This window comes from Bos grunniens, chromosome 18 (assembly GCF_055505025.1).
Source record: "Bos grunniens cultivar Pamir isolate PY7600 chromosome 18, Bosgru_T2T1.0, whole genome shotgun sequence".
Classification (NCBI taxonomy): domain Eukaryota; kingdom Metazoa; phylum Chordata; class Mammalia; order Artiodactyla; family Bovidae; genus Bos; species Bos grunniens.
The window spans coordinates 36465627-36489736 of record NC_141182.1 but is presented as its reverse complement, the minus strand read 5'-3'; the positions used below and the strand labels follow the sequence as shown (position 1 = coordinate 36489736).

The 24110-nt window shown below is 43.9% G+C and overlaps 3 protein-coding genes across 9 annotated transcripts in view; 2 read left to right on the top strand and 1 right to left on the bottom strand.

The window, feature by feature from the left end:
• UTP4 (UTP4 small subunit processome component) overlaps positions 1-12772 on the bottom strand; it is a 30120-nt gene extending 17348 nt beyond the window's left edge. The window contains exons 1-7 of one of the 5 annotated variants that reach the window (XM_086351465.1): positions 12718-12772; positions 12089-12492; positions 10950-11110; positions 8566-8757; positions 7575-7659; positions 6005-6094; positions 945-1156 (exon numbers count right to left, since the gene is read on the bottom strand). In XM_086351465.1, the coding sequence (XP_086207591.1) occupies positions 945-1156; positions 6005-6094; positions 7575-7659; positions 8566-8757; positions 10950-11108 (738 nt within the window). In that variant the 5' untranslated portion in view covers positions 11109-11110; positions 12089-12492; positions 12718-12772. The remainder of the gene's footprint in view (positions 1-944; positions 1157-6004; positions 6095-7574; positions 7660-8565; positions 8758-10949; positions 11111-12088; positions 12493-12717) is intronic. The other 4 variants (XM_086351466.1, XM_086351467.1, XM_086351463.1 and 1 more) reach the window with 4 other exon arrangements.
• On the top strand, positions 12515-23879 carry CHTF8 (chromosome transmission fidelity factor 8). 3 transcript variants are annotated; one of them, XM_086351503.1, is made up of 4 exons: positions 12826-12920; positions 20395-20452; positions 20717-20834; positions 21230-23879. In XM_086351503.1, exons 2-4 carry the CDS (start codon positions 20430-20432, stop codon positions 21452-21454), a joined length of 366 nt encoding a protein of 121 aa, XP_086207629.1. In that variant the 5' UTR covers positions 12826-12920; positions 20395-20429; the 3' UTR covers positions 21455-23879. The 3 variants fall into 3 exon arrangements, with proteins under 3 accessions (XP_086207630.1, XP_086207629.1, XP_086207631.1); XM_086351505.1 differs by lacking the exon at positions 12826-12920 and adding an exon at positions 13128-13314; XM_086351504.1 differs by lacking the exon at positions 20717-20834 and having other exon boundaries at positions 12515-12920.
• Positions 21451-23879, top strand: DERPC (DERPC proline and glycine rich nuclear protein). Its single transcript, XM_086351492.1, has one exon. It carries the CDS (start codon positions 21451-21453, stop codon positions 23071-23073), a length of 1623 nt encoding a protein of 540 aa, XP_086207618.1. The 3' UTR covers positions 23074-23879.
• Positions 23880-24110: the final 231 nt, after the last annotated feature.

Sequence of the window (24110 nt, the reverse complement as noted above, 5' to 3'; positions counted from 1 at the left end):
GAAAATCATAATTCAAAACAACACATGTACCCCAATGTTCATCACAGAACTATTTACAACAGCCAGGACACGGAAGCAACCTAGATGTCCATCCACAGATGAATGGATAAAGAAGTTGTGGTACACAGATACAAGGAATGCTGCTCAGACATAAAAAGGAATGAATTTGAATCAGTTCTAGTGAAGTGAATGAACCTAGAGCCTGTAACACAGAGTGAAGGAAGTCAGAAAAACAAACAGTGTAATATAAACGCATATATATGGAATTTTAAAAACGGTTCTGATAAACCTATTTGCAGGGCAGGAATAGAGATGCAGACAGAGAGAAAAGACGTGTAGACACAATGGGGGAAGGGGACGGTGGGACAAATAGAGAGAGCAGCACTGAAGCATATATATGTGTAAAACAACTAGAGGGAAGTTTGCTACATAACACAGGGAGCGCAAATCTGTGACAACCCCGAGGGGTGGGAAGGGGGAGAGGTGGAAGGGAGTTTCAAAAGGGAGGGAGCATATGGATACTAACAGCTGATTCACGTTGTTGTATGGCAGAAACCAAGGCAACATACTAAAGCAATTATCCTCCAATTAAAAAATTTTAAAAGCACTGTATCAGTTTATATTGTAAAAGCTTATATTATGTTTATAAAATACGAATTTTACATTAAAAAAACCCCGCTCTGTCAAAAGGTGGGTTAACCGGGGATGAGGAGGCTCTGAAAAAAGCCTCTCAGCTAACTAACCTTTTAGGGACTATTCTCTATCTGTTGGAGAGTAAGAGTTCAGGCAAATTCTGTGGGTTTTGAGACACACTGCTCTAAGCTCATCTTCCTCCACTACAACACTCAGCATTAGGGAAGAGTGTTGGTGGCACAGCACTGACGCAGCCTTCTCCCCTCCCTGCCCAGGGTGGACAGGAACTGCTCCAAAGGGGCTATACTCACAGGGGATACGGCAATGGACTGCACGTCAGCATTCGAGACCAGATGGTTCTTCATGAGGGTCCCGGTAGCTGAGTCCCAGATCTGCACCTTCCCAGCAGAGTCCACGCTTATGACAGTGCCATCGGACAGGAAGGCCACACCCCAAATGATGCACTTCCGCTTCGACACGCCCATGTACTGCCTATCCACCAGCATCTTACCAATAGCGCTCCCTGGTAAAAAAAAGCAAAGCCCACGTTTGAACAGCACTCATTTCTCCTTAGTCTTGAAAAGCTGTCTATGTTAGCATCTGGTAAGTTCAGCTGCTTGAGCCCAGACCACAGAGAGCCAGTAAACAGTGGTTATGGTGAACTCAAGTATGGAACACCAAAATGTTACTTAGAGAAGGAGGGTGGGGCAGGGGCTTGTTGACAGAAGAAATTTGTGGTGAGGTGAGATGGAAAGGAGATGTTTGATACTTCACTTAAAAATGGCCAGCTGTGCATACATATGCTCCTCTGCTCGTTTCCAAATCTCCAGGAGAATGGGACAGAAGACAACAGTGTCAAAATTTGGGGATTGGAAAGCAGACACAGAGTAGTAACTGACTTACTAGAACCTGAAAACTAAGTCCCAAATTAGCAGTAAGAAGAGCCAAGAAACCACCTGATTTCTACCATGGAATCCTCAGAAGACCCAGCAACTGGTGACTCCAGACACACTGGAAATAGAGGTGAAAGTGGGGTTAAAAGGAGGGACTGGTTGAAAAAAAGTTTAAGAAACCTGAGATGCTAAAGGCAAAGGAGAAAAGGAAAGATATATCCATCTGAATGCAGAGTTCCAAAGAATAGCAAGGAGAGATGAGAAAACTTTCCTCAGTGATCAATGCAAAGAAATAGAGGAAAACAATAGAATGGGAAAGTCTAGAGATCTCTTCAAGAAAATTAGAGCTACCAGGGGAACATTTCATGCAAAGATGAGCACAATAAACAACAGAAGTGGTATGGACCTAACAGAAGCAGAAGATATTAAGAAGAGGTGGCAAGAATACACAGAAGAACTGTACAAAAAAGAGCTTCACGACCCAGATAATCACGATGGTGTGATCACTCACCTAGAGCCAGACATCCTGGAATGTGAAGTCAAGTGGGCCTTAGAAAGCATTACTATGAACAAAGCTAGTGGAAGTGATGGAATTCCAGTGGAGCTATTTCAAATTCTAAAACATGATGCTGTGAAAGTGCTGCACTCAGTATGCCAGCAAATTTGGAAAACTCAGCAGTGGGCACAGGACTGGAAAAGGTCAGTTTTCATTCCAATCCCAGAGAAGGGCAATGCCAAAGAATGTTCAAACTACCGCACAATTGCACTCATCTTACACGCTAGCAAAGTAATGCTCAAAATTCTCCAAGCCAGGCTTTAATAGTACATGAACCGTGAACTTCCCAATGTTCAAGCTAGAATTAGAAGAGCCAGAGGAACCAGAGATCAAATTGCCAACATCTGTAGGATCATCGAAAAAGCAAGAGAGTTCCAGAAAAACATCTGCTTCTGTTTTATTGACTATGCCAAAGCCTTTGACTGTGTGGATCACAATAAACTGTGGAACATTCTTCAAGAGATGGGAATACCAGACCAGCTTACCTGCCTCCTGAGAAATCTGTATGCAGGTCAAGAAGCAACACTTAGAACTGGACATGGAACAACAGACTGGTTCCAAATAGGAAAAGGAGTACATCAAGGCTGTGTATTGTCACCCTGCTTATTTAACTTATATGCAGAGTACATCACGCAAAATATCGGGCTGGATGAAGCACAAGCTGGAATCAAGATTGCCGGGAGAAATATGAATAACCTCAGATATGAAGATGACACCACCCTTATGACAGAAAGTGAAGAAGAACTGAAGAGCCTCTTGATGAAAGTGTAAGAGGAGAGTGAAAAAATTGGCTTAAAATTCAACATTTGGAAAATTAAGATCATGGCATCCAGTCCCATCACTTCGTGGCAAATAGGTGGGGAAACAATGGAAACAGTGGCAGACTTTCTTTTCTTGGGTTCCAAAATCACTGCAGATGGTGACTGCAGCCATGAAATTAAAAGATGCTTACTCCTTGGAAGAAAAATTATGACCAACCTAGACAGCATATTAAAAAGCAGAGACATTACTTTGCCAACAAAGATATGTCTAGTCAAAGCTACGGTTTTTCCAGTGGTCATGTACAGATGTGAGAGTTGGACTGTGAAGAAAGCTGAGCACCGAAGAATTGATGCTTTTGAACTGTGGTGTTGGAGAAGACTCTTGAGAGTCCCTTGGATTGCAAGGAGATCCAACCAGTCCATCCTAAAGGAACTCAGTCCTGAATATTCATTGGAAGGACTGATGCTGAAGCTGAAACTCTAATACTATGGCCACTTGATGTGAAGAACTGCCTCACTAGAAAAGACCCTGATGCTGGGAAAGATGGAAGGCAGGAGGCGAAGGGGACAAAAGAGGATGAGATGGTTGGATGGCATCACTGACTCAATGGACATGAGTTTGAGTAAGCTCTGGGAGTTGGTGATGGACAGGGAAGCCTGGCGTGCTACAGTCCACAGGGTTGCAAAGAGTCGGACACGACTGAGTGACTGAACTGATATGATATCCCTTAGATCCTGCCTGACAGCTAAGAAGCCAGGCAACTCCCCAAATTCCACTTCTCAGAGGAGACTAGAAACTTATTCTCTGAAGAGGGGTATCAGTGTAACTGAGGGTGGGAGTGCTATATGGAGCATAGATTAAGTGGCAACTTCTCACTCAACATTAAGAACACCAGTTTTCTTAGAATGCTGAGGGCCCTGCTTGTTATCACCCCACAGGAGAACAAAAAACACTTCTGGGAAATATGACTTGGACAAGACAAAAGACCTGTCTTTAGAGCTTCCCCATACTGACAGTCAAGCCAGACCATTCCTCAGTGAAGCTTAGATGCAATAAACCTGTCTGGTGATGAAAGGAACCCCTAGACACTGGAAGACAGCCTTAGTATGGAAGGCAGAGGCCCAAGAGAGGGGTAGAGAAAAATAAATAACAGTTGCAGAAGAGAATAGTGTTGGAGAATAGTATACTATATAATGAAATAAAAAGAGAATGCTATAAAAAAGAACATTTAGGAAATAAAGAAGAAGTCTAGAAACAAACAGCAGAAAGGAAAATCTCAAGAAAAGGTCTAAGATAAAGATGACAAACTCTCTAAGGAAGCAGAGTAAAAAGTTACGAGATGAAAAGTAACAGGAAAAAGAAAGAAAATAAATGAGAAAAGCCAATATTCAAATGCTAAAATTCTAGAAAAAAATGGAGAGCAACTCATTTAGAAAATGATTATAAGAATTTTTCCTCAGAAATGGAAAACATGGGTTTTTGGATTAAAGGAACCTATCAAGTTGTCCAATATAATCGATATTAACAGATTCACACAACAAAGAACATAATTATTAAATTCAGAACAGTAAAGATAAAAGGAAGATCTTAAAAACTCCCAGGAAAAACAAACCACAAAAACCCACACAAAGCATCTACTCCCAGAAAGGCATCAGACTTCATAACAGCAATAGACGTTGAACAGAAGAACCAGGGCTTCAACATTCTAAGGAAAAATAATTTCCAGCGTAGAATTCTTTCTCATAAAAACCCTTTCTCAGGATCCACCAAACAAAGTGATAAACTAGGAAAGTGCATGACATGGCTATGGGGAACTCTACATGAGAAACAAGCAAAGGAAATTCCCAGAATGGTTGAAAAATCAGAATTCAAGATCTCAGAGTTGTGCAGCAGGCCCAGAAACTGGCTCCACTCGACTGAGGCAGGGCACAAGGCTCTGGGAGAGAATCCTTCAAGGAGGCAAAAGTGGTAGGAAGAAAACCACAAGTGGGAATTACCTAGTGGTCCGTGGTTAGTGGCGGTCTGGTGCTTTCACTGGAGGGGTCCAGGTTCAATCCCTGGCCAGGAAACTAAGATCCTGCAAGCCATGCAGTGCACCCCACTGCACCCAAAATGAGAAAGAAAACCAGATGTAGCAGAACCTACCTTATACAACTAGAAGAATATAGAGATGAATTACTGATATAGGTATCAATCACACACACGAGAGAGAGACAGACACACAATATTAACGAAAAGAATACAGGGTACTTTCCAATTAAAAATAAAATTTAAAAAGACCTTACAGTAAAAGGAAAAGACATTTACTCTGCAAGTAGTACCTATATAGTCTGAGAATAAAAATATCAACTGCTAATCTGAACAAAATTACAATATAACCGTCCTAGGAGGATCAAGAAGAAATGAGTGCATGTAGCAAAGTGCAAAGAAAGAGGGTTAATACAGAAGTCAATAAATAATGGGCTAAAACTGAGAAAATAAAGTACAGTGTTTTAAGCATACTATGTATAGCACAGAGACAAATACCAAAAGAAACAGCTAAGAGTTGCAGGTTATTGCCTTTGAGGAGCAGGAGAAGGGATACTGGGGGAGTCCTGCTTTTTTGTAACAAGCCTTAAGGAATTCTTTGACTATATGCATATATGATTGATAACAATAAAAAACTTGCTTAAGCAGTACAGAGAAAGAAAAAGGCGACATCCCTGCCGTGTGTATCCTCTCATCGTAGAGGGGAGTACAGACGGCCACCTAACAGGTTGAAGTCAGTCTCATCACTGAAGGAATCTATCAGCCAATCCTCCAGGCCAAGAGCAGAGGAAATACGTGACTGTGTTACCAAGAACTAAGGTTCCTCAGAGACAGACATCTTCTTTTATGAAGAACTGGTATATATAAATAGGTGTCTACTGGTTATTTATATTAAGTGGCTTACTGGTTGAAGGCAAATTTTAGTGTGAAATTCTTATGACGAAAAATACTGTATTTAATTGAAGAATCAAGAGTCTCCTAAAAGCAGCAGTAGGAATCTAAGAAAGACATGAAATTCATGGTGACATCTCAGAAGGCTGGTGAAAGCACAAGGACACAAGCTTTTGGAAACAGACAAATGTGAATCAGCAAACAAGACCCACATCCCAAATGAGCTGAGAAAAACAGTCACCTGATTTGGAGTCAAACACGCTAATATAGTCTATGGAGCCAGCCGCAACGTGAGTACCAGCAGGATGCCAGCTGAGACTCAGGATTCGACCTGGGGAGTTTTACAACCAAGGAGAAAGTGACATACATGTAAATATACAGCAAACGGTAACTGAGTTCTCTTTCCACAGTGATCTACAGGGCTAGCGTTCTATAGTCTTAGCGCTTACCTACTGCATTTTTGAGAAGAACTGTTTTGTAACAGGTGAGGAACAACTTTTTCCTGGGACTCACATGACATATTTGATGCTTGCTTTTAATAATGGATAAATGGTTGACAGGAGTGCAAACAAGCACAAACTTCTGAGGGTGATCCGGCAGTAACCAAACAAAATACAAACGTGCATATCTGTCACAGCAACTACACTGGCAATTTCACCACAGAGAAATATTACTGGAGTGCCCAAGTGAAGAGAAGAATGTTCGTTACAGCACTGGCTTGAGTAGTAAAAAAAATATTAATAATAATATCTATCAATAGGAGTTTGGTCAAATAAATTATGGAACACTGTAAAATGGAATGCCACTCATATGAGCACAACTCAACTCACACAGGAAGATGTCTGTGATATAGCAAATGAAAAAAAAATAAGCTAAAAAGCAGATGCAAGCACTCTTGGAAATGTATCCGTCAATGTATCCATCCATTTGAAGATACAAAAAGGTCTAGATTCATTTAAAAATGTTGCCTACAGACTGAAATGAGCCACTTATTTTTTCTTTCACCCTTAGCCAAACACATGGAATTTTTTTTTTCAAACGCGTGAAATTTTTAACAACACTGTGTCACCTTTGTAATTAAAAAATACAACACCTGCAAGATATTAAAAACAAACATACAGGGATTTGATGAATACAGAATGAATATTACTGTTGGACACAGAGAACATCTCAGACACCACTCTCCAGAAGAGGAGTCAGCATATTGTAACCCAAAGGCCAACTTGAGGTGAGTTGTCGTTAATGAAGTTTTAGGCAAGTACAACCATCCCCATTTGTTTAAGCATTATCCAGGGCTACTTTGCTGAAGCCTACAATATATATTAGCTGGTGTCTTTACAGAAACAGGTTGCCAACCTCTGATCTGGAAGTCTGTGTGAGTAGGTGCAGCTGGAACAGGGGCAACTGTCTATAAAATTCCCACATTCAACTTGAATGTACTAGCAGGACTGAGAACAAGAGCCTCTACCTACAGGAAAAGTCCTAGTTTTGAGACTTTATGCACATTTATCAAAACTTCACTAATGTGAGTGAGAACTAACAAACTGATTCACACAGAAACACTTGCTTTTCTATTTTGGACTGCCAGTTTTCTCTGTTATTACCTAACCAGGCAGTCACAACCACGCTGTGTTACACAGTAAAGAGAACCTGAGCTAAGGACATCTGCCAGCATATACCCTGCATCACAGAAAGCTGGCACACAGATAAAATACTCTCTGGACCCATGGGAAAGTATCCCATCTCCAGCGGCACAGAAACGTAACTTCTTGTTAACACTACTCGCTGCCCTGATGACAAATAACCCTTACTTTTCTGACGATCAAAATTTCTTTCAAACTGGATTTTGTCTGGGGTGATCTGAAATAATTTCACAGATCCATCTTCACAGCCAACCTATCATGGAAAAGGGGGTAGAAAACAGAGAAAGCATTTTAGAGAACCAAATATACACATTTAAAATATATACATTTCTTCCCTCAAGCTAACACTTGCTCTGAAAGAGGAAAAATAGTTTGTGAGATGAAAAAAGTACTGGTATCAAGAAATTTGGTTCCTGGCAGCCTTCATATCCCAACCAGAAAGCAGGCCAATGAGTGGCCTAATTCCTGCACAGGACATGGAGGAGAAATAGGATTTCACAGCATGTCTGTGCTAGATACAACGGCCTAAATTAAAGACCCATTAACTGTGTCACCTTCATGGAGATATGTCAAGATACTGTAAAATAGTACCCAAAAAAAAAAATCAGAAACTTATTACAGAAAATTAATGGTAAGAATGTGCGGGGAGGAGGGAAATCTTAAGTCTGTGCTCAAAAAATTTTTGAGAAACATGGTTCCACAAGTTGACTTGTAAAAAGACCTATCAGAACTTTTAATATACTAACATGTGTTGTGAATCTACAGAAGGATTTAATACGTGGTAATTCTGAAACAAAATGTATCATAAAACACAAAGTACAGCAAAACAAAAGACAGTGCCTGTATCTCCCAATTCCAAAGGATACAATTTGGGAGATGCTGAACCACACTGAAACCTCTGGTGTCATAAATGAACAAACAAGATCCAAAGTAGAAGCAGAAAGGGTGCAAAAGGACAAGGGATTTTTACATCTCCAGTAATAACCCCAGTCGTGTATCTCCTATTGGAATCCAGGTACAATTGGTTGCTTGAATTCAGCTCAGACTGGAATTGTGACTGGCCACAATGTAACTTCACCTTCCTATGAACACAGGTAAGCAAGTGTAAATGGGTGCAAGAGGAAATCTCGGTTTGGACTACCAATAGTTGCATACTGACCAAAAGTTGAGAGCCACTGGGGCTGGCGGCCATGCTCCAGATGGGCCCTCCAAAGGCATCCACAGCATACTTGATGGTCAATGCCTGTAAATCATACTCGATAATTTCTCCATTGAGTCCAGCACTAAACAGTCGCTGTCCTTTTGCCCAGCACAGAGCTTCTGTGGCCCGAGACTCATGACCTGGGAAAAACTACAGAAACACCATAACTTCTCAACCCACCAAGAATTCACCAGCTACCAGCACTGAGTGATCACAGGCAAACGGGGAAAATTAAAACGCCTCTCTAGAAATAACTTAGTGTGGAGTTTCACATTATCTGAAGATCATGATACAGATATTTTCATTTTTTTTCAGGCTCACATTTTAGTTATACAGTTGGTTTTGTTTCTTCTTCTAGGACTTGTTCTGCAAAATGTTTTCGGACAATAAAGTCTGCAAGTAATTGTATTTGATGTTATCTGATTTTTAAAAGTCATTGCAATGATCTTGATGGATGATTTCAAAGGTGTATACGTGTCAAAAGTTATCAATATGTATACTTTGAAAACATGTTGCTTATTGTGGGCCAATTTCACCAATAAACGTCTAAAAAATGAAAATAAAAGAAATGAATGCAGCTCACTCAGGCTTTTCATTCAAGTCTCAGATTTCTAAGTGTTTTCTTCTTGCTCAAAAAGCATTCATACAAACAAGGAATCTTATTCTTATAGCTGCTTGCCACCAAAGGGAATGAAAGTGAAACTGAAAGTGAAGTTGCTTAGTCGTGTCCGACTCTTGGCGACCCCCTGGACTGCAGCCTACCAGGCTCCTCTGTCCATGGGATTTTCAAGGCAAGAGTACTGGAGTGGGTTGCCATTGCCTTCTCCAGGAGAGATACAATTTTTCCTATCTGAACTTGAAAAAGCAAAGCACCTGTAAATGGTCTGCCCAAATTGCCAAAGTCAATGACACAAATAGAAGATAAGTCTCCTTACTACTAGTCTCTACTCTTCACTCTCATGATCTGAGAGTGATCACCCAAGCTAATCAATCTTCAATAGCCAGAAAGGTAACAAGGAAACAAAGTGGAAGACTAGACTGAATTAATTGTTCAAGAAAAAAGAAAACTGATGGGAGTGGAAAATAAGATGTACTAGGTAAAGACTGGTCGAATATATATTAACTCAGTGATGCCTTTGTATTAAGACTTGCTAAATGCTGGGAATACAGCCATATCACTGACAAGATCCCTTTTTCATAAAATCTGAAGTTCAGCAGGGAAGAAGACATTAAACAAATATATAAACAATTATATAGTTGTAATGATAACAAGAAAAATCACAGGATGCAACAAGCGTGCATCACAGCATGTTTTTCACGCTGTAGAATGAGACTCATTTTTTCCGACCAGTGATTTCTTAACTCTGTTATTGCTTCAGGGGTCAGCTCAGGTAAGTCATCCCTTTCCAGGAATCCTAAACCCACCTCATCAGAGCAAGGCACCTCTCCACTAAGATTCTATGCCCATGCTTAGGTCTATCATAAAACTGACCACACTATTTCAAAACTGTATAGTCATCTTTCCCCCACTGGATTTTGAGCTCCTTGAAGGTAGGGCCTCTGACATTTATCTTAATGCCTAATGCTTGTAGTCATTTAGAAACAGTTACAGAGTACCTAAATTCCAAGTACTAAGCTGCAAGACACTGCATTCATTTTTCCTTCTATTCATTTGTATCATGGTGTTGAGGGCATGCAAGGCACTCAATAAATGTGAACTGAATTATTCTGCTGCATCTGAAATCTGTAATCAGAGACTTTGAAAAATATGCTGCTGTAACAGCCCTGTGCGTATACCCAAATGATATTTTACCTAATTTAAAATCTTCTTTACTTCCAAACATTAGGTATATAAATCTACCTTCTCTCAAATAGATAGTTTAGGAATTCATCTTCTTGCTATCACATCACCAAAAAGTTTGATATTAAAACATCTCATCATTTTTTTCTGAATTAACAGTGAAATGGGTAATAACACAGCAGGAAATGCCACTTTACTAAAGTTACAATGGTGCAGAGACTGATAGGAAGCAATGATCTTGACAATAAGAATGCTGTGCCCGACAGATCTAGTAAACATCAGTTTCTAAATGGCAGTGAGCACCACAATTCCTAGGTAGGATCTTTCTAACCAACATTACATAGATTGAAGCTCTAAGCTCATCAGTCAGACAAGAGATTGTATATTTGTTCTGTGTTTCTAAACAACAGAGAGAGTAGGGGAGAGTCATTTTCTTCTTATCTCTTTGCATACAAAAAGGACATAGAAGATTTTGCAGAATTGAACTTAAGAAAAAAAAATTAACATCGACACCACCAAATCAGGCTCCCAAATGACTTACTTTCTCCTGAAAGTAGTTTGCTGACAAATTATAGATTTCCACAGTGCCATCTGTTCGTGAAACAGCCAATCTGTTTGACTGGTTATTGTAAGCCACACAGCGGATCCCTGATGGAACATAATTAAAGAAACGCACTCGATGGACATTAAATTCACCCATTCCTAGGAGAGGAGAAAAGAATCATTGTTAAACAGCGGTACATCACATCTATTGTTTTTTATTACCACTCTTCTGGACTTTCCTCATGGCTCACATGGTAAAGAATCAGCCTGCAATGAGGGAGACCTGGGTTCCATCTCTGAGTTGGGAATATCCCCTGGAGGAGGGCATGGCAACCCACTCCAGTATTCTTGCCTGGAGAAGCCCCATGGACAGAGGAACTTGGCGGGCTACAGTCCATAGGGTCGCAAAGAGTCGGACACGACTAAGCACAGCACAGTACCACTGTTCTACGTGGCAGACTCCAAATGTATCTCACTGAGGTTCATTTCTATTTTTCCCTCCTTTTTTGGGGGTGGGGAGAAGGCCAGGCAGGAACTGGGGGTAGGGAGGATATAGGATCTTAGTTCCCCTGCCCCCTTTACTAGAAGCTCCCAGTCTTAACCCCTGGACCACCTGGGAAGTCTGTCTGAGGTTCATTTTAAAATATTCAACTAAAGATGCTTTCATGGTCCACACAGAATCTATCAAATAGTCTCCAGAAGCTCAGGATTCTTCCACAAAAAAAATTCAAAAATCATCACATAGAGCATCACCCAGCCTCCTAGCAATCCTGCAAACTGCCTGAAGGAAGTGCTCCAGGAAAAGAGGTGAGAATCTAAAACTTGATCTTAGAGCAAAAGACTGAACATAACCTCATTTTTTTACTTGGAGTGCGCGCTTGAATGGAGCCACAAAGAGCTGACCAAATGTATTCGAAAAGAAAGTGAAGTCGCTCAGTCGCGTCCAACTCTTTGCGACCCCATGGACTGTATGTAGTCTACCAGGTTCCTCCACCCATGGGACTTTCCAGGCAAGAATACTAGAGTGGGTTGCCATTTCCTTCCCCAGGAATTGTATTCGAGGCAGAACTAAAGTCTCCTTCGTATTTGGTGCGTGAGGTTTCTGGGGCTGGGGGTGGCGAATAGGAGGATCAATACCTCGACCATTCTAAGAAAGCAAGAAATGGTGACAGTCTAAAGGAGTCTCTCAAAGTCAGGTCCGCAGAATTCCTAAACCAAAACGATCTTTAACAAGGCAGGATTCCGGGTACTAATCCATAGCTCCAGAATTCCAGTCTTTCGGGGTGGGAGATGATCAAGGAACCTGAATTTTGGCAAACATCTCCATCTCCACTGCATGCTGTCTGCAAATCACAGACTCAACTACGGTGGTGACGGTGGGGCTGATGGGCAGGAAGAACCAAGAGCTTCTTAGCGGGAAGAAGCGACAGGACTGATCGGGCATCTGTCAGTTACTTTCTCTATCCCCAGCTCCGCCGCCGCCAAAAGACGCACTCGGGTCAAGTTCGCCCCGTTACTCATCTTCCTTCAAGGTGAAGAATCTGCCAGGAGAGAAGGCGCGTTCGGCCCAGCTAGGCTATGTGTGCTTCCGAGGCGCGCGAGGGCTCCGCCGCCCCTTCCCTCTCCGGGGATCTCTGGAGTAACCCCCACCCGGCCTCGGCAGAGGGGAATCGGCAAGTTTCCCGGGGGACCGACCTAGAGCAGGCCGCACTCCCTAGATACACCCCCATTCCATCCCCGCCCCCTACGCCCCTTCCCCAACTCACCGGTGGAAGGGCTCGCCACTCAGGGAGCTCTCCTCTCTCCGCCCCGGCCCCACGTGCGCGCGCTCGTGTGTTCTGCCCCGGAAGTGCTCGCGGCGCAAGGCCGGAAGTGCGCAGGCAGTGCTCGCGGCGGCGGGGACGGCGGCGGGAGGTTCGGTTGTCGCCCGTTGGCCGCGCGGCGCCGCGATCGGCGGCCGCCATTGCAGGTCAGGCCGCGGGCAGGGAGCGCGGGAGGCCGCGGGGAGCGAGGGCTGAGCCGGGGATGGGGAGGCGAGGGTGCGAGAGAGCGGGAAGCTAGGAAGCTGGGGCCGGGCGGGGCGCGCGGCTCGAGGAGAAGAATGGCGAGCTGAGGGGCGGGGAGCGGCGGGCGGGGGAGGGGAGGCCGGGAAGGGGGAGGGGAGCGGGGAGGGCCGCGCAGAGGTGGGGGCGACCCAGAGGCGCCCTCGGGGTAGGAGAGCCGGGAATTGCGGAGAAGGGAGCGGTGCGGAGTCGGAAGGCGGAGGGAAGGGAGCGAGCTGGGCGGAGCGGGAGAAGGGCGGAAAGAGTGGCCGAGCGCGGGCGGAGGACGGAGAAGGGGGCGGCGCGGGCCGGAATCTCGAGGTATGTGCGGGAAGGGGCTTTTTTCCCTGGGTTGGGAGGGAACCCAGCACGCGATGCTTGCTAGAGTGGGGGAGACCTGGAACCCAGGAAGTAGCGGGAACATCAGAAAGGGTCTAAGCGGGGGGTAGGACTGTGAGTTCTTTGGAGGGGACATTTTTAAATCTTGGGGGGAAGAGGCTATTGGGAGCGGTAGTTGGGAGAGTGACTGGAAGGAAGAGACTGTCTGGAGAGTGATCCAGCTTCTTTTGTGGGTGGAGTGAGAGGCCGGAGAAGAGTGGGGTGGAGTTCGGGTCCTGGAGGAGCGAAGTACTTAAGAATTGGGGGACATAGGAAACGATTTGGAAGATGAGGGTGGTAGAGGAATAACGTTTAGAGCGATCTTTAGGAGGGTGAACGGTTTGGAAAGACCATTCTGGGGTTGGAGGGTGGAGTTTAAAATAGTTTCCTTGGGAGGTAGGAGAAAGGCTTGGTAAGAGGTCCTAGAGAAAGTCGGGGGGGTTGGGGGGGAGGTGGGCAAGAGACGGGTAGCGGACAGAGAAGTCCCAGAAAGTGAGAAGGGCTAGAAATAGGAAGTGCTTGTAGCTCAATTTCCAGGGAGAGGAGGAGGGGGGTCGGGGGAGATGGTGAAGATGGGGCTGGTGGGAGGGAAATCCAGTATAGAGGGAGACCTCTAGCAGAGCTAGACGGGAAGGGACTTTGGGCAAGGGAGGGGCTCAGGGCAGTAAAAGGAGGAAGGGTAGATGGGGCCGCAGAGTAGCAGAAGATGGAGAAAACTGGAGTAACTCAGAACGACTGAAGCCATCTTTTCTACCTATTGTCTACGAATACCAGTAATTGATTCCCTCCATCATGGGAATCTTAAAACGTGATGGGAAAGTCCCACATGTATGCATAGTGTCCACACACGTTTTTGAACACACTGTTCACTAATGAAAAGTTCGGAAGCATTCAGTTCCACCTACCCTCCATGGCCCCTTTTCGGAGGAGAGCAGACTTCTCATTTAGAAACTGGATTTTAGCATTTAATAAGTCTGTCAAGAGACAAGGTCTTCCCTTGAAACTTAGATTATCCCCATCAGTCACAAAACCACAGTAACACTGCTAATAAAAGTAATCTGTATCCAGTTGTATGTAAAAGTTCATGAATTGTTCATTTGCTGGAAAGGCACACAGAAATAGCTACCATGCTTGGAGAAGAAAACCTTCCAGAACTTAATCCCTGAAGCAGATTGGTAAACCCTGCCTGCCATGTTTGAATTGTTCTCCCATTGTGTAAACTTGACTTTATTCTTAGAACATGCTGCTTTTATAGGATGTTTTAGTCCACTGTAAAGATTAAAATAATAATTAAACAGAGTAAAGTCACTCTATTGGACGTGTACTAAGAAAATGCCATGTTCCTCCAGGTAATCAGTAGCTTGACCCTAAGTTTTACCATGTTAGGCATGTGCTAAGGACTTTACATTCATAACTTCATTTAATAAAACAACCTTTTTGAGATAGGTTTTTTTATGCTCAGTTTATTGGTGGAGAAACTGACATTACGTTACCTCCATCATACATAGGCTAGAAAGATGGTAGACTCAAAGAAGGCAGGTCTGACACTGAATTCTCACTAAATCCCTGAACACAGAATAGTCTTTGGGACTGAATAAGGACTCAATAAATGCTAATTGTTGGCCCAGCAATTTGCAAATATTTTGTCATATTTAATTTTTTAATAAAAATGAATTTTTAAAAAAGTGAAAGTCTTTATTCCCCTTTTTTTTAAAAAAAAAATTTGTAAGGGCCTAATGAAAACAATTTTAAAAAGACTGTTTAGCTCTAATAAAATTTAATTCTGTGTAGTTAGGTTAAACCATTGAGTCAGAGCCCATTGTTTCCATAAAAGCTGCATATTCTGTTTAATACCATACATACCTCACTTTCTGCTGCATCTTATTTTGGGAGCTGTTAACCATTAAGGATCCTTGCTCATTGCTATTCTCTGTTAAGCGCTTAGTAATATTAACAAACAATTCAGAAACCAATGGATAAAAAATTTTGTAGATAAGATGAATCAGTGAGAAAGAATGCTCTGTTCTTTTGACTGACTTTGTCTAACATTAAGGAAACGGGTTTGGGCCATAATTTTGAATCCTGGAGCTGACCTTGAGTACATCTCTAGGGATTTCAGAAACTTAAGCCTCATCAATTGGATATGATGAAAAGCAGGCTTACTTGATTTCAGCTGCCTACCCCACAGATGTCATAGTGGCAGTATGTAAGATTTTCCTCATAGGTGGTTTATTTGCCATCCTGTGGTAGATGCTGTGAGAAGGGCAGTGTTTATAAAGCAAGTTCCTCTATAGACATCAGGCATGGGGGTGGGGGGTCCTATGTGAGAGGACCAAAGGAAAGGGTGGATTGTGGGGGAGTTACGGCCATATTCCGCAGCAGCCACTCTCAGGTGTTCGACCAGTTACTTAACCTTTAGCTTCTACGCTTGTTTCCTCACTGTAAAAAGGCAGTGACAGACAGTGCCTGTATCATAGCATTGTTTGCAAGGTGAAAAAAAATCCAGGGAAATGTTCAGAGAGGTTTAGCTATGTTAGAAATGAAGCTTCTGTATTAAAAAGATAATGCTTTGCCTGAACTTTTCTTCTTAAGAAACTGGTGGCACTTTGATTTTTCAGGTTTTAATGACTTTAATAGTAACTGACTTCAAAATGACAGTTAAGATGTATCCCAGATTCAGTCTGATTTCAGACAAACCTTTTGACTTTTGATGAGGGCTCCCATTGTGAGTATGCGTTTGTTTTGAGAAGGGATTCCTTTGCTACTCTCTGGTTTGTTCAGGCCTCTTGAAGTCATGCAGACTACTGTCTTGAGAAACAACAGTGTTTCAACTTTACTTGCAACCTCCAAAATATCTCCAGGTCTTAGGATTGGGAATGATCTGAGGTAACCTCAGATATTTCTAAAAAAAATTTTAGATACTATTTCCAGAAATCTTGAAGCCCCCCCCCCCCCCCCCCCCGCAAAAAGACATTTTGTTTTTGTCTTTCCATAAAGGAAAAAAATAGGAGTTAAAATGTACACAATGCTTTTTAAAAAGTTTCTTTTACATAGCTAAAGTCATTTGACTAACGAGTACAGAACATATGTATTTATTTAGCCATGTAACAGCCTCAAAAACGTAGGTAGAAAAAAAATTTCCCCTTTTATAAGAGGGGATAGGGAGTCAAAATAATTCATTGCAGGGAAAAGGTGTTTGGTTTTTTCCATACCTTCCATCTCCAAGTCCATACTGTAGTCGTGGCCTTTGAGACTCCACTCTGAAATACATTGAATTTAAACATCTTTTTAAAAAGTAAGATCATAACATTCTTCCTGGCTCTACAGGAACTTGGAATTATTATTCTTAACCAAAGACAGTTGATCCTATCTAAATTTGGGATTAAACTCAAGGCTGTTGAGAGAGAGAGGTGCTGGGCAATCTTTTCCACTGACTTTTAGTTTCGTGATTTGATATGGTACATTGGTCAAACTGTGCCTTCAGATATTGCTCTTGATAACAGCTGCAGTTTCTACACAAGCAGTACCTTAGAACAGACACTTAAAAGTTGCATTGGTTATTTGTAAATGTTGGAATGAGTTGAGACTGAAGACTTAGAAATCTCTTTGTTTTACAGAAATTTTTCATTATAATGTTACTTGTTACCAACAGGATTTGACTTATATTTTACTTCTTCACCTCTTTGTTTTCCTACTAACTTGCTCTGCCTGCTCTCAAGGGGATGGGGACATATTAGACTGCATGTTCTCATGTTTTTACTTTGACTTTTCACTTTCATGCATTGGAGAAGGAAATGGCAACCCACTCCAGTGCTCTTGCCTGGAGAATCCCAGGGGCGGGGGAGCCTGGTGGGCTGACGTCTATGGGGTCACACAGAGTTGGACACGACTGAAGTGACTTAGCTACACTGGGTGAAATGCACCTCCATTAGGTGTGTTATTAGTGAAGTGCCCAGGTAAACATACCTCGTTTTAAGAACAGCTGTTTAGAGCATGGAGCAAGAAAAAGAACAATCTGATTCAGCCAGTGGGATATTTTAAGGTGCTAAAGGAGAATTTTAAAATACAAAGGGATGCGTTCCCCTGCATTATTTATTAATACTAACTTGGTAAATACACCCCCATGTACATAAATACAGCCACATCAGTCCACGGGTTCCTATGAGCTAGACTTTTGCAAGCTGGGTGTGAACTTCATTTGTCATCACTTTCTCCAGCCTCATTAGGTCTAAAGTGTTTAGGTCACAGGATTTTGGTTTTTAGGAGAATTGCTAGCTGCCTGCCTGTATCAATAGGTGTACTCAAGCAGGGCCGCCTACGTAAGTGGATAGAGAGCTGTGTGGTCTTGTTGGAGCATTAGCAACAAGTATGGAAGTGCAGCTACTCTGACCCAGCTACCAGGCATCTGTTTTCCTTTATCCACTTCGACCACTTTTTTTCTGGTTTTTGTTTTTATTTATTTAGCTTTTTTGGCCACACCTCGCAGCTTGTGGGCTCTTAGTTCTCTGACCCAGGCCCATGGCAGTGAAAGCCCTAAGTAGGCCACTGTTTTGAATTCTTGTTCTGGCAGGAGACTCCAGGAAATAGGGAATGCACCAAAAGTATTTCTATTAATACATCCCCTTTTTCTAAACAGTCCGTACATTCCTACCTCAAGAGTCAGAGGTCTTAAGGGTTAATCGCCTTCCCTGCTGTGATTTTCCTAAAATGTGTATCTGTGTGAACGCTTTATTGCTTCTCTGAAACTACCTGTATTTTACTATCACTTGCACTTACCAAAGAAAATACACTGTATCATCAGTCACCAAAAGTTTATTTAAATCAGATGAATATTGTAAAGCAGTTATCAGGCAAAAAAATAAATACAGTTTTAAAAACTCATTTACAAGAACTCTTTCTTGATCTACATGTATTTATTAACCCTTAGAAACTTCACAACTTCAGTTTCAGTTATTGAGCCTTTTTTGATTTATGGCTAAAGTGTACCTACCATGCTCTTAAGTTTTATAGTTATAATGTGGAAATGCTGATTTACTTATCCTTTGAAAAATCAGCTATATGTTAGTCTTTTAAAGCAGTTCCACATCTTACAATATTTGGTCTTCATAATAGTTAAATGAAGCCGACAATCTAGGTTTTAGCCCCACAGTGACTTGGGTATGATGAGTGTCCACACTTCAGGCTGGAACCTGAACTTAGGGCTTCTAATTTTAAATTGTTAGTCTTTCTCCTTCAGGAGACCTTGGGAGAATATTAAAAGTGCTTTGGTTGGTCTGTTGATGGTGGAGGTAGGGCCTTCTTACCTGTCAGACCTTTGTTCACCTGGGCCAGTGTATTACCTGTGGTCAGGGGGTACCACACTTGGCAGTGCTGCAGCAGGTCTGGCGTATTCAAGCATGCCTTCCGGATGTAGCTCTTGCTAAATGCATGTAAGCAGTGCCTGCCTGATGCTTTCATGCCTTTCTGTCCTCTCTTGGTTTTCTCCTTGGTTGAGAGGTATTGATTACAAGCGTGAAGTCAGATGGCCTACGTTTTTACGCTGGCTCTGCTACCTGCTAGCTGTGTTTGTACCACATATAAGCAAGAGTATATCCCTCAGTAGCTTTTATCTGCAAAATACGGCTAAGTCCTTGTCTCACAGTAGTTGAATGAGATACCATCCATAATATGTATATGCACAGCATCTGATTCATAGTAAAAATTGAATAAATACTGCTGCTGCTAAGTCACTTTAGTTGTGTCCGACTCTGTGTGACCCCATGGACGGCAGCCCACCAGGCTCCCCTATCCCTGGGATTCTCCAGGCAAGAACACTGGAGTGGGTTGCCATTTCCTTCTCCAATGCATGAAAGTGAAAAGTGAAAGTCAAGTTGCTCAGTCGTGTCCAACTCCCAGCGACCCCATGGACTGCAGCCCACCAGGCTCCTCCGTCCATGGGATTTTCCAGGCAAGAGTACTGGAGTGGGGTGCCATTGCCTTCTCCGGAATAAATACTAACTGCTATTTATACTTGAAGTCCAGTAATTGACCAGCCTCATGATTCCAAAGTGTGTTTGGTGCTCAAGAGTAAGAGGTTCTGCTGTCTTACAGGGATGCTGGCAGTATATTGATACTTTTCCCTGGAGATCCAAAACAAAGATTGACATGTCAATAAGGAAACCTGTTTAAGCAGGTGTTTGCTAATGGCACAATTATAATACGTGTTAACTTGTTCTACAGTTGGTAAACACTGATCTGATAACCTTACACTAGGCTTCATCTATTCATTGGAAAGATTTTTACAGAAGTCATAGTTTAGATCCCCCATCCCTTTAGTCCCTCCTTTAATCTACCTCTCTTAGGTAGACAGGTATAAGAAGCCAGTTTCAGGCAAAAATGTCCCATTTTAACTTATTCTTGTAGAGTACTGCAAACTTGCCACCAGGTGGGGCCATTGTATAAAATGAAGGATTAAGCATCAGGGTTGTTTTAGTGTCTAAATGAAAGATGGGCAATGTGTTTGATGAGAATCACGTTAGAAATAAGCTTTACCATTCACTAAAGTCTGAAGGACCTTTTCCGTTCTCTGAGCTTTTAGTTCATAGAGATCCTTTGAATCTTGAAATAAAAGATAACCAAAGTGGCAGACATCGACTTACACCATCACCAAAGGAAAAAGTAAATCTAAAAGAATTCCTTAGTTTCTTAGACAAACACAGAATGCAAAATACAATGCCCCTGAGAAAGGCAAGTTGGCATACTGACGAGAGGGTGGGCTCTGCAGTATATGTCTTAGGTTCAAATCTTGGCTGGTTGACTAGTAGCTATGTGACCTTGAACACACTGTGGTACCTATTAACTTTACACACTGTGGTTGACCCTTGGTGATCTGAAGCAATTCTCTATGTATAATACCAGTTTAAAAAATGTACATGCTATGGAGTTTTTAGGGGAATGAAACTAAATGTGTCTGAAGCATTTAGAAAGTGCCTGGCACACAGTATTCATTACGATTATCCTAAAAAATATATTTTTCCTCTACAGCTTCTTTTCCGTTGCTTTTTAAAGACGTAAAGCTCATGGTGCAGATTGTTATTTCCAGGTGAGTAAATTTTGAGGGTTTTAATTTAGCTTGAACGATCAAGTCTATATAGGTTTGAAATTTCCCTGAAAGAATTGGGGTCCTCAGATGCATCCAGCACAAATCCCAGCCTTTCAGTTTTGAGTTCAGTGCGTGGCACTGCCCAGTTTCCCAAGAACTTGTGCTCAACAAGGAGTTCCCTTGGGCCTTGAATGGTGGTGTAGGACACTATGATTCATCCTTCACCCCTCCAAAATAGTGTAACCGCCAGCCCTTTGCTTGCAGTGCTGGGGCTGGAGGCCTGGCAGAATGGGTGCTGATGGAGCTACAGGGGGAGATCGAGGCTCGCCACAGCACTGGATTAGCTGGAAACCTCCTGGGAGACCTACATTACACCACTGAGGTGAGGGGACTTTTCTTTCCCTGCCTAATGCCTCAGGAAAGCAAGCTACACCAAGGTGGTGCTCCCAGGACCCACAGTGAGGACTGCCCTCAGGTTTGTTATTCAGGGTCTAGCCAAGCCCCTCTTGTTCTCCCCCCCCACCCCCGACCTCTGCAGTAGCAGGGTAATTTAGCTTTGGGGAATCTGGAAAGGTCACAGTTCTGAAAGTAGACATTCTCTCACCTGGGGCCGGAAAGAGTAAAAAGGATATGAGGGTGGGTTATCCGTTGTGGCTTCTCAGCAGTGGTAGAGGGAGTGGAGGTGCCAGCATTGACTCCTAAGAGCATCTCTAGAAGGCACTTGAATATTATGACTTCGCCCTGAACCTCAGGCATCTCATTCTTGTTCTGCCAAAGGGAATCCCTGTGCTGATCGTGGGGCATCATATCCTATATGGGAAAATCATCCACCTGGAGAAACCTTTTGCCGTCCTTGTTAAACACACTCCCGGGGAGCAGGATTGTGATGAACTTGGCTGCGAGAGTGGCACCCGGTACCTGGTGACTGCACTCATCAAAAACAAGATCCTTTTCAAAACTCGTCCCAAGCCCATCATCACCAACGTCCCCAAGAAAGTATGAAAGAACCTCGGATTTTCCCTCGAGAGCGGCCAACTCCTTGGACTCGTGCTCCCCTGCCACCTCGAGGACGGCTGGACGGTTCCCTGGGACCCCAGGGGGGGCCTGTTCTAAACACAGGCCACCCACTGGGTATGAACTCGGATCCCTTCCTTATGGCAAGCAGTTCTCTTGGTGGAAATTTGGCTCCATTTCCAAGGAATCCCTCTCCTTTTCCCACTTCATCAGGCTCACTGGCTTCAAATCCAGCACCTTTCCCTGCTGGTGCTCGTGACCCGGGCCTGGCTTCTTTTCCAAGAGGGATGAACCCCACTAGCACAGGTGCAGTTTCTTTCCCAAGGCCGGGTGGTCTCTTGGGCCCAAGCCCAGGGTCAACTCTGAATCCTAGGGCAGGGGCTCTTCCAGGCCCAGGGCCTCTGTCTAACCCAAGGCTAGGGAGTCTCCCAGGGCCAGGTCCGGTGTCCAACCCAAGGCCAAGTGGTCTTCTGGGAACAGGTCCTGACCCCAGAAGTGGTGGCCCCATGGGCCCTGGATCTGGACCCAGCCTGAGAGCGGGTGTCTTGTTGACTCCTGGAAATGGTCCTCCCAATCCTAGACCTGTTGGCCTGGGCCCTGGACCGAGTCCCAATCTGAGGTCAGGCTTTGTAGGTACAAACCCTGCCCCGAGGTCAAGTATGTTTCCAGGTCCTGGCCTTGGGCCCAACCCAAGATCAAGTGGCCTGGGCCCAGGCCTTGGGCCTAATCCAAGGGCAGGTGGCCTGGGCCCAGGCCCTAATCTGGATGCCAGAGCAGGTGGCCTCTTGGGCACAGGATCTGGTCTTAACTTAAGAATGGCTGGGCCTCAAGGCCTAGATCTTGCTCCCATTCTAAGAGCAGCAGGTCTTTTAGGAGCAAATTCAGCTTCTTTCTCACAGGCTTCTGGAAACATGGGCACAAGCCCATCTTCCATGGCCAGACTTCCTGGCCCCATAGGCCCAAATTCAGGGCCTGGCTCTCGGGGAATTGGCCTTCCAGGGCCAAATCCATCTCCCCTGTCAAGGGCTCCTGGCCCCGTTGGCCCTAATTCAGCTCATTTTGCAAGGCCTGCTGGCCCTATGGGAGTAAATGCTAATCCCTTTCCAAGGGGGACAGGTTCAGGGGGGTTGAACCCAGCTGCCTTCTCTCAGTCTTCTAACACATTGGCTTCAAACCCAATTAACTTCCAGAGGTCTGCTGGCCTCCAGGGTTCAAGTCCAGCAGTTTTCCCAAGAGCCTCTGGGCCACTAGGCCCCAACCCAGCTAACTTCCCAAGGGCCACTGGCTTACAGGGTCCAAGTCCAGCTACCTTCCCCAGGTCTGTTGGCCCGTTAGGCCCTGGTCAGGTTACCTTCCCCAGGCCAGCTCCAGGGCCACTAGGCTCTTCGCCAGCTGGCCCCGTGGGTATCAACCCAGCTCCTTTTGCAAGGCCAACTGGGACCCTGGGTGTAAACCCAGCTTCCTTTCCAAGAATGAATGGCCCTGTGAGCAAGACTTTGGTTCCATTTCCTAGAGTGGCGAGCCTCCCTGGCACAAACCCAGCTGCTTTCCCCAGACCAGGGGGTCCAATGGCTGCAATGTACCCAAATGGAATGTTGCCCCCTTAAACACCATTTTCTCTCCAGGACCACCTTGGTTTCCAGGCACTGTGGTTCTGGGCAGGTAAAGTAGTAGATATGGAACTACAATCTGAAGTACATACCTGGGGCTCAGGTTCAAATGAGCCTTTTTCCCCACTCTGCGTCTTTCTTGACTGAAGGAACTTTAACTGTGGGATGTGGACTTTAGCAGGTGGGAATGATCCCACCTTGAGAGAAGGAATCTCCAGCCTTCAGGAGCCTGCTGTGCTTTTGTCCCACAGCTTTCTGCCCCTTGTTTCTTACTGGTTTCTTGAATTGTTCTTGTGGACCTTTCCTCAGGGATACATTGGCCTGCAGGTCCCAATTCATACATAGTCCCCTGCTCACCACTGGAGAATGAGCTCACTGCTCTCTAGAAATGTTGCATTGGTGAAAGGACCATGCTTCTGCAACACTGACCTGGTCATCCTCTACTGCCATACCTTCTTCCCCTGGGGACTTGAACACTGAACAGGGAAGTGCAGCCACTTCAGAGAGCCACCAAATACAGCATCCGCTTGACTGACTGGGTCTGTAGCTTCCTTCTCCTGGGACTTAGAGGAAGCCAGAACCAAGGCTACACTGCTCATCCAACTCCCTCTCCACTGGTACTCCCAATCAAAGAACCTCAAGATTAAACTGATGTGGATGGGATTATGGGAATTGGGGTGGGGGGTGGGGGATAAAGGGGAGAAATCACTGTGCTTTGTTCAGCCTGATGTGAAAGGATGGTTGGTGTTTTTCCCACATTGTATCTTTTCTTACTGTTTCTTTAATAAATGAGATGAGAGGGCTGTTGATTTCACTCCCTTTTTATTACCTGTTCCACAGGGAAGGAAGTTTACCCACTGCTTTTCATTGTTTCAGCTTGGCCACAATCCTCCATGACCTCTCAGATAATATACTTTCATTTAAGGAGGAAGCAAGCTTTGGTTTTTAGCCTTAACTGGTTAGCTAGGGCTAACTCATTGGCTCAGTAATTTCTCCAAAGATCCTATGCATCATCTACAGTAAAAACTAAGCCA

What these genes read in the sequence shown, in the direction of transcription:
- CHTF8 (XM_086351504.1), top strand. Translation starts at nt 12,530, where the DNA reads ATGTGTGCTTCCGAGGCGCGCGAGGGCTCCGCCGCCCCTTCCCTCTCC. An exon ending in ATCGGCGGCCGCCATTGCAG is followed by an intron (nt 12,921 to 20,394) that starts GTCAGGCCGCGG and finishes TTTCCTCTACAG; the next exon opens with CTTCTTTTCCGTTGCTTTTT.
- DERPC (XM_086351492.1), top strand. Translation starts at nt 21,451, where the DNA reads ATGAAAGAACCTCGGATTTTCCCTCGAGAGCGGCCAACTCCTTGGACT.